The sequence below is a fragment of the Lycium ferocissimum genome, chromosome 1, assembly GCF_029784015.1.
Source record: "Lycium ferocissimum isolate CSIRO_LF1 chromosome 1, AGI_CSIRO_Lferr_CH_V1, whole genome shotgun sequence".
Taxonomy (NCBI): Eukaryota; Viridiplantae; Streptophyta; class Magnoliopsida; order Solanales; family Solanaceae; genus Lycium; species Lycium ferocissimum.
This window is the reverse complement of record NC_081342.1, coordinates 55,798,896-55,812,976: the sequence shown is the minus strand read 5'-3', so window position 1 is coordinate 55,812,976 and position 14,081 is coordinate 55,798,896. Positions and strand designations below refer to the sequence as shown.

The window sequence follows — 14,081 nt, the reverse complement described above, 5'->3', positions numbered from 1 at the left end:
GAAATAAAAGCCAATGAAGCCCTCGAAATAGAGATATATAGTATAGATCAATTGGTCAAGTGAGTTCTCCTCTGAGTGAGTTTTATTTTCTGCGCAAGCATATGCAACGCTCCAAAAAAAAAAAAAAAAAAAAAATCACTCAAGCAGTGTTGGACCCATATTTTAATGATACTAATCTATTTCTTTCTAGTTAATTTTAAAATTTTGTTTATCTAATAAATGGTGAAGCTAGTTTTTTTTTTTTTTTTTTTTTTTTTTGGGTTCGGTAAAATTCTGAGCAAGTCGATGTGTGTGTATATAAATATATGCAAACAGTAAATTATATTTAGATGTTAGGTAATTCTCGATGAATATTTGAATTATGAAAAAAGAGAGAAAAAGTATATGATAATGACGAATGTGGTACAACATACATGTAGCAAAGTTTGGTTAAATCAAATACAAAATCTAGCAAATTGTAATAACTGACTTATTACATTATTAAATGTTCATCATATGTAAACAAAATCAGTGGATAATTCAGGAATCAATGTGTTCTTATCCTATATTGACTGTAAACCACTTGAATTTAAATTTTATTCTATCGGCAGAGAAGAAAAATATACATCTTCAAATCACTTAGTTTCCTTTTCTTTAAATTGAAAAAAGGCAGTAACTTATTTTAAATTTTATTTAGTCCACAAAAATTATGCTTTTGCCTCTTCATGATCTTTCATGAAAAATAGAATGAAATAAATTTATGAAACTAATTAACTGATATCAAAAACAAATTAATTTATTTTTAAATGTATAACAACAACAAATACTACGCCTAAGTAAAATTAATGACCTACCCAAGCATTTGCAGATTTTCAAGAATCAAAATGAAGAATAAAGAAGTTATGGTGAACTAATGATATATAATTTAGAAGTAACTAAATTTCATAGATTTTGAAAATTTGGAATAGTAGGGTGAGATGGTAAATTTGGGAATACGTCCCTTGACAAGTGTGGGTTTTCCACTATAAATAAGACCACCCAATGAAATCTCTGGTCATAACACAAATATTTTCCATTCATTCTCTTCTTATAAAGAAAAAAAATGGCTATCAAATTCAATCCCCTCCTTGGGTCTCTCTTAGTGGTGGTTGCCACCGTTCTCCTCCATGTCTCTGACGCAAAAGGCGGCCGGAAAGAGGCTATTGCAGGCGGTTGGAAGCCCATAACCAACATAACAGATCTTGAGGTGGTGGAAATAGGAAAATTTGCGGTGGATGAGCACAACAAAGAGGCGAAGACAAAATTGGAGTTTCAAAAAATAGTGAAAGGAGAAAGCCAAGTCGTTGCCGGAATAAATTATCGAATGGTCATCACCGCCAAAGATAGTGACTCGCTACGTAACTACTTGGCCGAGGTGTGGGAACATCCAGAGAAGAAACTTAGAAACCTTACTGCCTTTGTAGTATGTAAGCCTAGTAAATAGAGAACAATCATGTACTTTTACTTAAATTTAGTTGGTAAAGACGTTAAATCTGAATGAAGTATCTAACTTTCTAAAGAAATCTAATGCAGCATATAGAAGTTAATGAAATCAATGAAATGAATCTTTCAATTGGTATGGGTATGTTATGATGCTACTAATCAATTGATGAACATGTACACTGCATGATAAACTTCTTTTAGATGTTGTATGTGTGATCACTTGATAAGTTTAGCAATTTATTTTATTTTAATTTTTGGCTTCTTGCGTTTTTCCCTTTAGAATTTTATATATGTATGTCAGTATGTGGATGTATGCCCATCAATTGATCAATAAACTACATCTCAATCTCTCACCAATAATAATTTACTATAGGAATCTTTATATCTATTTTAAGTTATATACTAAATGCACTCCTTGATGATGTGATAGCGGATAGATACCAATTTATCAATAAATTACATTATAAGAATGTGTTAAAGGAATTTTTATATCCAATAACAGCCAATAAGGCATGTATGAAAGACTCAAATCTAAATAAATGATATCAACTATTCAAAGTGGTACTACAAATGAAAATTAGCCTATAAAGTCTGATTTCCTCGATAAAAGCCTAATTCTTTAATTTCGTGGGGATCGGTTCGCTCTAGACAAATTAATCGGAAATAGAAAATCTTTTTTTGATAGGAATTTGTATTTCTCACATTAGTTTCTCGGCGCGTGGGCTGCACGTTGTAAGAATTGAATTATATTAAATTCCAAATATATTAATCCAAATAAATAAGTGCGCGAATATAATTGAATTGATTTTAATCATGGAAACAAGAAAAAATATGCAATGGCTCTCATGGCAAATAAGAAAATATGATGGCCCTCATGGAAAGAAGAAAAATATGCAATGGCCCTCATGGCAAATAAGAAAATATGATGGCCCTCATGGCAACAAGAAAAATATTCGGTGGCCCTCATGGCAAATAAAAATATATGCAATGGCCCTCATGAAAAATAAGAAAATATGATGCAATGACAGATATGGCCCCTTCAGCTAAATCGTCTTTCTTTCGTCCTTTATGAAGGTTGTGACCCTCATGGTCAAATATGTTGTATTGCTTTGCGATGACCCTCTCGGTTGGATATTTTCCCTTACGGCATTTACGTCCTTCATTAGCCCTCGTGGCTAGATGTTTGCCTTTGTGGCATTCAAATCTTTTATAGCCCTTTGGCTAGATGTTTGCCCTTGTGGCATTCAAATTCTTTATAGCCCTTGAGGCTTGCTATTTTCAAAAATCCGGTCTTCGGTAGTGGCCCCAATCTCTTCTGGTGAACCATTTTACCTGCACATGAAACAAGCTTAGAGAAATGGGTCATCCTCCTGATAACCTGGGAACCTGCATTAGAAAAGGGTTAGTTCCCTATCAAAGTTGATTCGTGTTGCCGGCGCTGCCGTATCTTTGGTTTTCTTGGACTCAAAACCCCCTTGGACTCGGTATTTGAAAGGTGAATTTATTTTTCGGTATGCAGAAAAATCATTTTATGAAAAAATTAGTACGGGGTCATCTACTTATGAAAAAATAAATGCGTTGTTTTAAAAGCTGAGAGATTAGTTGTCATGACATGTGCTTTCGAATGAGGAGCAGTCTTTCTCTATTGCTTGCTGGTTGAGGCTTCCTCATTTCCTTGTACGGAAATTTTGAGACCCTCTCAAAAATTCTGTCCCGGTTTAAATCTATCTGGTGAAATTCTGATCTCAAATTTTCTACCCCAGTTTGAGATTCTGGGTCGGCTGACTCTTGTAGCGGGCTGGCGGCATGAATTTTGGATACCTTCCAAAAAAATTTTGCCCCAGTTAGGCGTGGGGCGATCTTTGCACGCCTCTTGAAGTCTTATCTCTGAGGCTTCCTAGGGGTTGTTTAAGTTTTTCTCTTGGTGCGACCAAGCTCAAAAAGCTCCTACGTATCCTGTCGCAGCAGGAATCAGGTCGAACATAGTTCGAATAAAGTAAATGAGTTTTGGTTTTACTAATAATACGACCGGATCCCAAATGGACTGCCTACGTATCCCAATGTGGGGAAGTCAGGTCATTGCGTAGTTCATATTACAACAATTGTTTGGGTTTTTTCTATCTATTACAAAGGATTACAAGCAAATAAAAATAATGATTACAAGCAAAAGATACTATTACAATTGAAAAGCCTTGTCTTCACGCGTAGTAGCGTTTGATTGCGTCTGAGTTGATTGGCTTAGTCCACTCTTGCCCATCCATTTCTGCTAGTACTACTGCTCCTCTGGAGAGTACTTTGCGGACCACGTAGGGGCCTTGCCAGTTGGGGGCAAATTTCCCTTTGTATTTGTCCTGGTGCGGGAAAATTCTTTTGAGTACCATTTTCCCGATTTGAAAAAGTCGGGTCCTGACTCATTTGTTGAAGGCTCTTGCCATCCTTTGTTGGTATAGTTGGCCATGGCATACGACAACCATTCTCTTCTTAGCAATTAAAGCTAGTTTCTCATATTGAGTTCGGACCCAATCCGCATTAGCCAATTCCGCCTCTTGAATGATTCTTAATGATGGTATCTCGACCTCGACTGGTATGATTGCTTCAGTGCCATAAATTAGTAAGTATGGGGTCGCCCCTGTTGAAGTTCGGGCTATGGTACGGTATCCCAATAAAGCATACGGCAACTGCTCGTGCCAACCTTTTTAATTATCTGTCATCTTTCTCAATATCCTCTTGATATTCTTGTTGGCTGCTTCTACGGCTCCATTTATCTATGGCCGGTAAGCTGTTGAATTCCGATGAGTGATTTTGAATTGCTCACAGATGTCCTTCATCAAGTGGCTATTCAGATTCGCTCCATTGTCAGTTATGATGGACTCAGGTATGCCGAATCGGCATATGATGTTGTTCTTCACAAAGTCGGCCACCACTTTCTTTGTCATTGATTTATGTGACGTTGCTTCTACCCACTTGGTGAAGTAAACAATGGTGACTAGAATGAATCGATGCCTATTTGAAGCGGTGGGTTCGATGGGTCCAATGACATCCATACCCCAAGCGACGAAGGGCCATGGTGAACTCATAGCATTGAGCTCACTCGGCGGGACTTTGATTAAATACCGTGAATTTGACATTGATGGCATTTCTGCACAAACTTGCAGCAATCATTTTCCATTTTCATCCAGCAGTATCCAGCTCGGAGGATTTTCTTGGCTAGAACAAATCCATTTATATGGGCTCCACAAGTCCCAACATGTACTTCTTCCAAGAGTTTTGTGGCTTGGTGTCCACGCACCGGAGTAAACCCAAATCCAGCGTCCGTTTGTACAACACTTCTTTGTTTAGAAAGAAACCGTTGGCCATCCTCCTAATGTTTTTCTTTTTTCCGCCTTGTGATGCCCTCGGATATTCCTGTTTCTCCAAATACATCTTGATGGCATTGTACCATGGTTTTCCATCTGCCTCTACTTCTATGTGGGAACAATAGGCATGATATTCTTTCAGACTTATCTCCAGCGGGTTAATGTGACTGCTTTTGGGGTCTTTGGATTATTGATGCTATTGTGGCCAATGCATCGGCAAACTCGTTCTGAGCTCTTGGGGTGTGTCGGAACTCTAGTTTTCTAAATTTCTTGCACAACCTTTGTGCCAAGTGTACATATGGCAGGATCTTATCATTTTTGGTGCCCCATTCGCCTTGTACTTGGTGGATCAGTAAGTTCGAATCTCTGATGACTAGTAATTCATTTATATCCATGTCTAGTACCATCCTGAGGCCTAGAATGCAAGCTTCGTACTCAGCCATGTTGTTAGTACAGCGGAATTTGAGCTTCGCGGCCATTGGTTAGTATTGCCCATTTTCTGATATCAGGACCGCTCCTATTCCGGAAGTCTTATAATTGACTGCTCCATCGAAGAACAATCTCCAACCTGTGTATGGTTCCACCATTTCCTCTTCTATGGCTAGTACCCCTTCGTTTAGGAAGTGAGTGCGAAGGGGTTCAAGATCTTTGTCTACTGGACTTTTAGCTAGCAGGTCGGGTAAGGCTTGTCCTTTAACAGCCTTTTGTGCTATGTACACAATGTTAAATTCACTTAACAACATTTTTCATTTGGCCAATTTCCCGATGGGCATAGACTGACGGAAGATATACCTCAAAGGATCCATCTTGGATATGAGGCGACTGGTATATTAAGACAATTAATGCCTCAGCTTCTGGGCTACCCAAGTCAAGGCACAGCCGATTTTCTCTATGAGTGTGTATGTCGCCTCGCAAGCAGTGAATTTCTTGCTCAACCAAGAATGGCATGCTCCTTTTTCCCCGCTTTATCATGTTGTCCTAACACGCACCCGAAAGTATTTTTGAAAGCAGATAGATATAGCAAAAGTGGGCTCCCGGGTCTGGGAGGTACCAAAACCAGCAGATTTGACAAGTATCTCTTGATGGTATCAAATGCCTCTTGGCATTCTTCTGTCCATTTTGTGGGTGTATCTTTCTTCAGGAGCTTAAGTATAGGCTCCACAATAATGACGGATTGAGCTATGAATCGTCCAACGTAATTTAGTCTTCCCAGGAAACTTATGACTTCCTTTTTGGTTTTGGGAGGAGGTAGCTCTTGGATTGCTTTAATCTTGGTTGGATCTAGCTCTATGTCCCTTCGGCTGACTATGAATTCCAGCATTTTTTTGGTCGGTACTCCAAATGCACATTTAGCCGGGTTTAGTTTAGTTGAACTTTGAACTCCGTCGAAGAATTTCCTCAGATGTGTGGTATGTAGGGGTGGGCATAAATACCGAAAATTAAAAAACCGAACCGAACTGAACCGAATGAATTCGATTTTTTGGTTTTGGGTGTTTCGGTTCGGTTCCAGTTTTTTTAAATAGCAAATTCGGTGTTCGGTTTCGAATTTTCGATTTTTCGATTTAACCGAATATTTAATATAATATTATCAGATTTTTTTTTATTTTGCTAAGTGAAAGTAATTTTGTAGAAGGAGGTTATTATGTAAATTATAGTGCCTGATAAACTCTATTAATTACTTACTTATAGGGAGGAAAAATGTGTAGTTTGATAATAGTTCTTAAAGAAATTGTGATTTTTTTAATTGTAGTTGATTTACATCTCATAATAACTTTAATACTATTGCATCGTTTATACTTGTAAAATGCAAGATACTTAAATATGAACTTTTGGTTTAAAGAAAACTTACTAAAAGAAAAGCATGGGATGTAAAGAAAAAAAAGCTATAGCAAAGACAACGAGCATCCCATTTATATCAGCAGAAAAAGCTCCAGGATATAAATTATACACTAGAGATTCATGAGAAAACACAGTTTTGAATAGATTTTAATCCTTCAAAGATTATAAAATTAGGAGAAGGATGGTAGCAGAAAAAGGATTCAAAGACGAGATTACCTCTAGGGGAATTGACTCTCTAAGGGAAGACTCAGTTGTTGGCTGCTGTCGCTGTTGCTAGCTAGTCTTGGGTACTAAAGACATTCTTGATATGTTGATCATGATTCATTTGGTAACGGGCAACTATTGCTTAACCAATGCCAAAAAACCGAATTAGAAAATCGAAACCGAACCGAACTTTAAAACACCGTACCGAACCGAACTAATTCGGTGCGGTGTTCGGTTTCCACTTAAAAAAAAACCGAAACCGAAATACTGAACCGAACAACCGAACGCCCACCCCTAGTGGTATGCTCCGAACTTCCCTTTGACTTGATGATGATATCATCCACGTACACCTCAATCTCTCCATGAATCATGTCGTGGAAGATAGTAGTCATGGCTCTTATGTAGGTTGCGCTGACATTCTTGAGGCTGAATGGCATTACCCGGTAGTGATACACTCCCCGTGGAGTTATGAAAGCTGTCTTTTCCACATTTTTTTTGTCCATCAGAATTTGGTTATAGCCGGTGAAACAATCCATAAATGACTGTAGCTCGTGCTTGGCACAATTATCTATGAGTATGTGGATATTTGGGAGTGGAAATTTATCCTTCGGATAAGCTTTGTTGAGGTCTCGGTAATCCACACATATTTGTGTCTTCCCATCCTTTTTGGGTACCATTACTATATTGGCCAACCATGTGGGGTACGAGGTTACTTCTACCACCCCTGATTTGATTTGTTTTTCTACCTCATCCTTGATGCAGATACGTACGAGGTTACTTCTACCACCCCTTATTTGATTTGTTTTTCTACCTCATCCTTAATGTGGATACTAAGGTTCGGCTTGAATTGTCGGGTTTTCTATTTCATGGGAGCGAAGCCCACATTAATGGGCAATCGGTGGGACACTACGCTAGTGCTTAATCCCAGCATGTCAGCGTATGACCATGTGAAAATATCCATATATTCTTTCAGTAGGCTTATCAATTCCTCCTTTTGAGGCGCTTCTAGGTGTGCACTTATCCTAGTTTCCTTGACATTCTCTTCGTCACCTAGATTGATTGCTTATGTTTCGTCCATGTTTGGTTTTTGTTCATTCTTTAACTGCTCTATCTCTTCCACGAGACCCTCGGGTAGCATTGTTTCTTTGTCGTATTCCTAGTATTCCTCTTCCTCTTTATTGCCCGACTCTTTCATTTTGCAATATGTCATAACACTTAGGGCTGCTTTATTGTTTTATTACTAAAAATTCAAGGCAAAGCAAGGTCAGTATAAAACATACATGTAAAGTGAATAAGAAAATCATTTTTGATGAAATCGAGGCTTTCATTGATTTAGTATTAAAATTACAAACTATGGTCTTGGCTCGGATCAACATCGAACTATTTCTGTTTTTTGAAGACATTACGAGGTACATAAAGTGATAAAAAATTTGAGTAATCGGGCCTCGACCGATTCTCTCAATTTTCGAAAATAAATTCATCATTTTCTCTATTGAAGAGCCAAAAGCGGGGTAGTGGTCCAATTGGACAGCTGCTCGCCCGAATTAGTATCTTGGATAGTGGGCGCTTCCGCACATTCCTCCAGAATCACTAAGCAATCTTCCTCTCGGAATAGTATCCCTATCCCCTCTTCTATCTCCGCATCACCTGGCATAAGCATTCTAATCGAAAATGACTGGAATAGGCTTACGGAGATCCGCAACATCCTGTCTCTTCTTGGTAGGTATTTCATTTTCAGTTAGTGTCACGCCCCAAAACCCACCCTAGACGTGACCGGCATCTGATGTCATGACCAACATCGGAAGAACCTTATAAATCAGTAACCACTAAGTCCATTTTTAATAATCTTTCACTAATAGTTTAAGAGATGTTATAAATAACTAATTAAAGATCATGATCATAAATTATAAAATAACAATCGGTGAAGTCTTATTCATAAAACATAAGAGACATCAAGATTTACCCACAAGTTTATAACTATCTACGGAGCTTCTAAGAAAATAAATTAACTCGGGACACGACACGAAACTACTAAGAAGTAATAATTGACTCAATGAAAACCCACGTGTGGAGCTTACTAATAAACTAGAAAGCAAACAAGTTCTCCTACTTCGTACGCGTATCATGAACATGCTCTTCTTACCTATACCATCAAAGACAACAATAGTATGTCTCAGTACTGGGTACTCAGTGATTGTCTCAGGGACAATAAGTAATATAACAAAGTAATACAATAATGATTTGTGAAAATAGTTCCAATAGAATAATTTGAGATCAAAGACAAGATCCTTCATACAACTCAAAATCATTAATAGAAAACAATCAAGACAAGTATATATCTTTTTCAATTCAGTATGCCATTTATTACAACTTGAGCCTTTTCAATTCGAGACTAATATCATCAATAAGCCAATAACAGGCGAACATGTTCATTATCATCAATAAGCCACTCATATGAAATAAAGATATGAAACAAGCCACTCACAGGAAAATCAAAGTAACACGTGCCAATACAGGCCCAAATCAATTAAATGAATGGATGACCATTTAAGGTTCCCTAAATCAGCTTAGATGCACCAGATAGGAGTTATCACTCTCGAAGGCTATCCTTCCTCCTGAATATCTAGGCAAGACCCTATCAGAGTTATAAACCCTTAATGACCACTCTTCCTCCCGAATGGCTAGGCAAACACCACACCGGGGTTAAGAACCCTTGATGGCTGCTCTTCCTCCTGAATGGCTAGGAAAACACCACACCGGGGTTAAGAACCCTCGATGGCTGCTCTTCCTCCCGAATAGCTAGGAACGTTGTTTGCCTAGCTATTCGGGAGGAAGAGCAGCCATTGAGATTTCTTAACCCCGGTGTGGTGTTTACCTAGCCATTCGGGAGGAAGAGTGGTCATCGAGGGTTCATAACTTTGATGGGGTCTTGCCTAGCTATTCGGGATGAAGGATAGCCTTCAAGAGTGACAACTCCTATGTGGTTCTTCTAAGCTGGTTTAGGGAACCTTAAACGGTCATCCCTTCATTTAATTGATTTGGGCCTGTATTGGCATGTGTTACTTTGATTTTCCTGTGAGTGGCTTGTTTCATATCTTTATTTCATGTGAGTGGCTTATTGATGATAATGAACTTGTTCACCTGTTATTGGCTTATTGATGATATTAGTCTCGAATTGAAAAGGCTCAAGTTGTAATAAATGGCATACTGAATTGAAAAAGATATATACTTGTCTTGATTGTTTTCTATTAATGATTTTGAGTTGTATGAATGATCTTGTCTTTGATCTCAGATTATTCTATTGGAACTATTTTCACAAATCATTATTGTATTACTTTGTTATATTACTTATTGTCCCTGAGACAATCACTGAGTACCCAGTACTGAGACATACTATTGTTGTCTTTGATGGTATATTAGGTAAGAAGAGCATGTTCATGATACGCGTACGAAGTAGGAGAACTTGCTGCTTTCTAGGCTTATTAGTAAGCCCACACGTGGGTTTTCATTGAGTCAATTATTACTTCTTAGTAGTTTCAGGCTGTGTCCTGAGTTAATTTATGTTCTTAGAAGCTCCGTAGATAGTTATAAACTTGTGGGTAGCGTCTTGGATGTCTCTTATGTTTTATGAATAAGACTTCCACTGATTGTTATTTTATAATTTATGATCATGATCTTTAATTAGTTATTTATAACATCTCTTAAACTATTAGTGAAAGATTATTAAAAATGGACTTAGTGGTTACTGATTTATAAGGTTCTTCCGATGTTGGTCATGACATCAGATGCCGGTCACGTCTAGGGTGGGTTTTGGGGGCTGGACAGTTGGGCCATAACCGAGTCCAAAAATAAAATTGTCTTGAGGAATGGGGATCGGATCAATGATGCCGTGCAAATTATTTTCGCACCTTTCCGGGGTTCGAACCCGTTCTGGGGCATGGTTGAAGCAATCATTTTATAAACTGCAGGCATGGGAACCTCTGGGGAGTCTATCTTGTGGGAAGCTCCCACTAGCTTCGTCACATAGAAGTCCGTTCCTTTAGGTGCTGCCTCTATAATAGGCACGGAGTTATCTGGGTAATTATGCATGCTTCCTTCCCCGTGGATCACCACCTCATGGCCTTCCCAGAAAAATTTTAGAGAATGACGAAGAGAAGATGGCACAGCTCCTGCCATGTGGATCCATGGCCTTCCTAAGAGAAAATTGTAATTGGAGGGTATTTCCATAACTTGAACTTAGTAACGAACTCTGCCGGACCTATTTGGATGTTAAGGTCAACTTCTCCGGTGGCATCGCATCGGCCTCCGTCAAATGCTCGTATATTGTTGTGGCTCTGGTGATCCTTTCCGAAGTCATATCCCAACTGTACCAAAGTAGACTCGAGACAAACATTTAGTCTAGCCCCATTATCGATCAGAACCCGTGTGACTATTTTGTTGCGACACATGACAGTAATGTGAAGTGCCTTGTTGTGATCTGTGACTTTTTTGGGCAATCCTTTTCTATGAAGTCAATTTGATGTTTGTCCATAACACGGGCAACCATTTCTGCCAGATTTCGCTGCTTGTCCTAGCCGGGCCATGGGCTTCCTCCAACACCTTCATCAAGGCCAAGCGGTGTTGGGGTGAACTTAGTAAGAGTGCTAATACCGAGATTTGGGCCAGTGTTTTCATCAAGTGCTCCACAATAGAGTATTTGTTTTGGCTGCATTCGACGCCAGAAGTCTTTGGCTTCACCTTTAGTGATTGCTCTCCTTTGATTTCCCCCCTTTTGAGGTGCCTCTTGGGCTAGATCTTTGGGAGTATAACATATTTCTGACCTTGTCATACCATGAGCAGTAGCTACTTGTACCATAAACTCTTTTCAGGGAGGTTCTGTTGTTACTTAAGCCAGGTATGCAACAACCGGCAAGGGATTAGTACCTTAAATTGTGGACGTTTTTGTAGAGAAATTGACGCCACTGTGCGCTCGAGCTCTTCCACGCAATCTCGGATTACGGGCTTACTGTTATACCCCGTATTTTCGTACGATGAATTATTCGTAAGCTAATCGACATAAGTCCAAGGACAAGATTATTTTTGGAAATGAGACAAGGAGTTTTAATCCCCGATATTAATATGGCACGACTTGTTTGCAATTTCCATTAGTGTAAAGATATTAATGGATATTAGGGATTAATTAACCATGATTAAATTATTAAGTGGGGATTAGTAATTAATTATGATTAATTAGCCTAATTAGACCACAAAGTCGGGCCCCACAACATATGGCGAATGTGATTGGTTAGAAATGGAGGATAATGGGACACGTGTCAAGGTTGGACATGTGTCACCATCATGTGTGGCATATAAAAAGGGAAGTTGATGACTAATTTAATTCATTGTTCATCTTCCAAATTATGAACTTAAAAGAGAGAGAGAAAGAGTTCAAGCCATGGCGACTACGGCCATGGCTATTTGAATGTGTTTAAGCCCATGAAATTGATGCCAAAAAATTTATTTTCTAAAGCATTTCAACCCTTTGGAAGGTGCATAGCAACGTGGAGTATCCATTGGAGTAGCAAGAACAAGTATTATTTCAATTCACCAATTCTAGCCAAGTGGAGAAGTCAAGTTGTTAAGGTAAGGGCTGATCATGTTCTACATGTTTTAGTAAGGATTTGGGCTTGTTGTAACTTAGTAAATATGAATTGAATCTATGAAATCATGTATGTTGGTGTTAGAATGTTGTTGAAGCCGTATAGGGGTTGTTTTAGGAGAAAATGATGAATTGATTTTACTTAGAATTTTGGTTGTTGTTGTTGTTGATTTTATGATGAGAATGAAGGATTTAATGGTTCAAGTTGGAGTTGTAATTGTTTGTGGGCTGTTGTAGAAGTTAGAATGTTATTAGTATAGTTCTTGCATTTTAATGAATAATGTTGTAACGTGTAGTTGTTGGTATGATTTGTGAAATTGGGTGAAAAGAATGTGTTGCTGTTGTTCTTGTTGAGCTTGGAAGATTACATGTTGTTTTGTGTGTTGGTTGGGCTGTTTTGGAGTGTTGTACGGCTGTCGGAGTGTTCTCGAGTCTTGTTTGAATAGTCTCGGGGTGATACTTGAATGTATGATTAGTGATGTTGGCTTGGTTGTATGTAGTTGGTGTGAGTATAAGCGAAACGTTGTCTAATTATCTAGAAAGGAATTATTAACGTTAGGATACGTTTGAAATCTCCCCGTAACTTAGTAGTTCTTGACGTCTTAATATAGGTTGAGACACTATTGGGCAGCGTATACGCGTTGTATTGCGAGTAAACGCTAAAGGTATGTAAAGCCTATCCTTTCTTTCTTTTGGCATGTCCTAGATGTAAGTATGAAACGATATGAGCTTTGGGGTAACTCTATTCATAAGTTCCGAGCATGTTTATGATTCTTATTCACTTCTTGATGTTAGAATTCTTAAAGTAGTCGAGCTACGCCCTCGAGTCTTTATATGATTGGATGGTAAATGATATATAAAGTTCGTTCTTAAAAAGATTCGTAACGAATAATGTCCTTAACTCTCATAAGCTATCTCGTATTAATTTGATACATGTCTATGATCCACGAGGCTTTATTTGATATAGTTCATAATGACATCCAAAAAGTATCGAGTATTTGTCATCCCGATACTCGAGCGTTGATTTGTCTACTTATCTATTGAGTCTCAAAAGATGATTTATATGCATATGGTTACTCACGACTCTGCTCATGCATACTGTTATTACATCTTTCACCGAGTCCCGGGCCGGGTATGTTTGTGCGTTTCTGCATTGTTCACCGCGTCCCTCACTAGAGGCCGGGTATGATATATATATATGTTATAGTGTTACGTTTGTGTTATGGTGTTATCTTTCGTGTTATAGTGTTATCTTTGTGCTACGGAGTTATGCCGTGCCACGGAGTTATCTTGTGTTCGGGAGTATCTTTGGTGTTATGGTGCCAAAACGGGGTGGCGACCATGTTCGAGTCCCAATGGGCCGGATATGATATATGTGATATTGACATGCATGATTTGTGTTTCAAAAGCAAGCATTTTGGTATCTGGTTCTTTGTACTCGTTTTTTCGTACTTCTTATTTCGGTTATAATCCTATTCGATCGTATTTCATGCTTTATATACTCGGACACATCTTGTCGACCCCTTTCTTCGGTGCGTTTCGTACCCGCGGTACGGACGCTCGCTTTGGTGATCCGCCGACCT

At 38.5% G+C, this 14,081-nt stretch overlaps 1 protein-coding gene across 1 annotated transcript; it reads left to right on the top strand.

The window, feature by feature from the left end:
* The first annotated feature begins 1,029 nt into the window (after nucleotides 1-1,029).
* Nucleotides 1,030-1,597, top strand: LOC132030167 (cysteine proteinase inhibitor 1-like). The gene has a single exon (XM_059419683.1). It carries the CDS (start codon nucleotides 1,082-1,084, stop codon nucleotides 1,460-1,462), a length of 381 nt encoding a protein of 126 aa, XP_059275666.1. The 5' UTR covers nucleotides 1,030-1,081; the 3' UTR covers nucleotides 1,463-1,597.
* Nucleotides 1,598-14,081: the final 12,484 nt, after the last annotated feature.

Excerpts from the sequence above, each read along its gene's own strand:
- LOC132030167 (XM_059419683.1), top strand. The coding sequence starts at position 1,082 with ATGGCTATCAAATTCAATCCCCTCCTTGGGTCTCTCTTAGTGGTGGTT.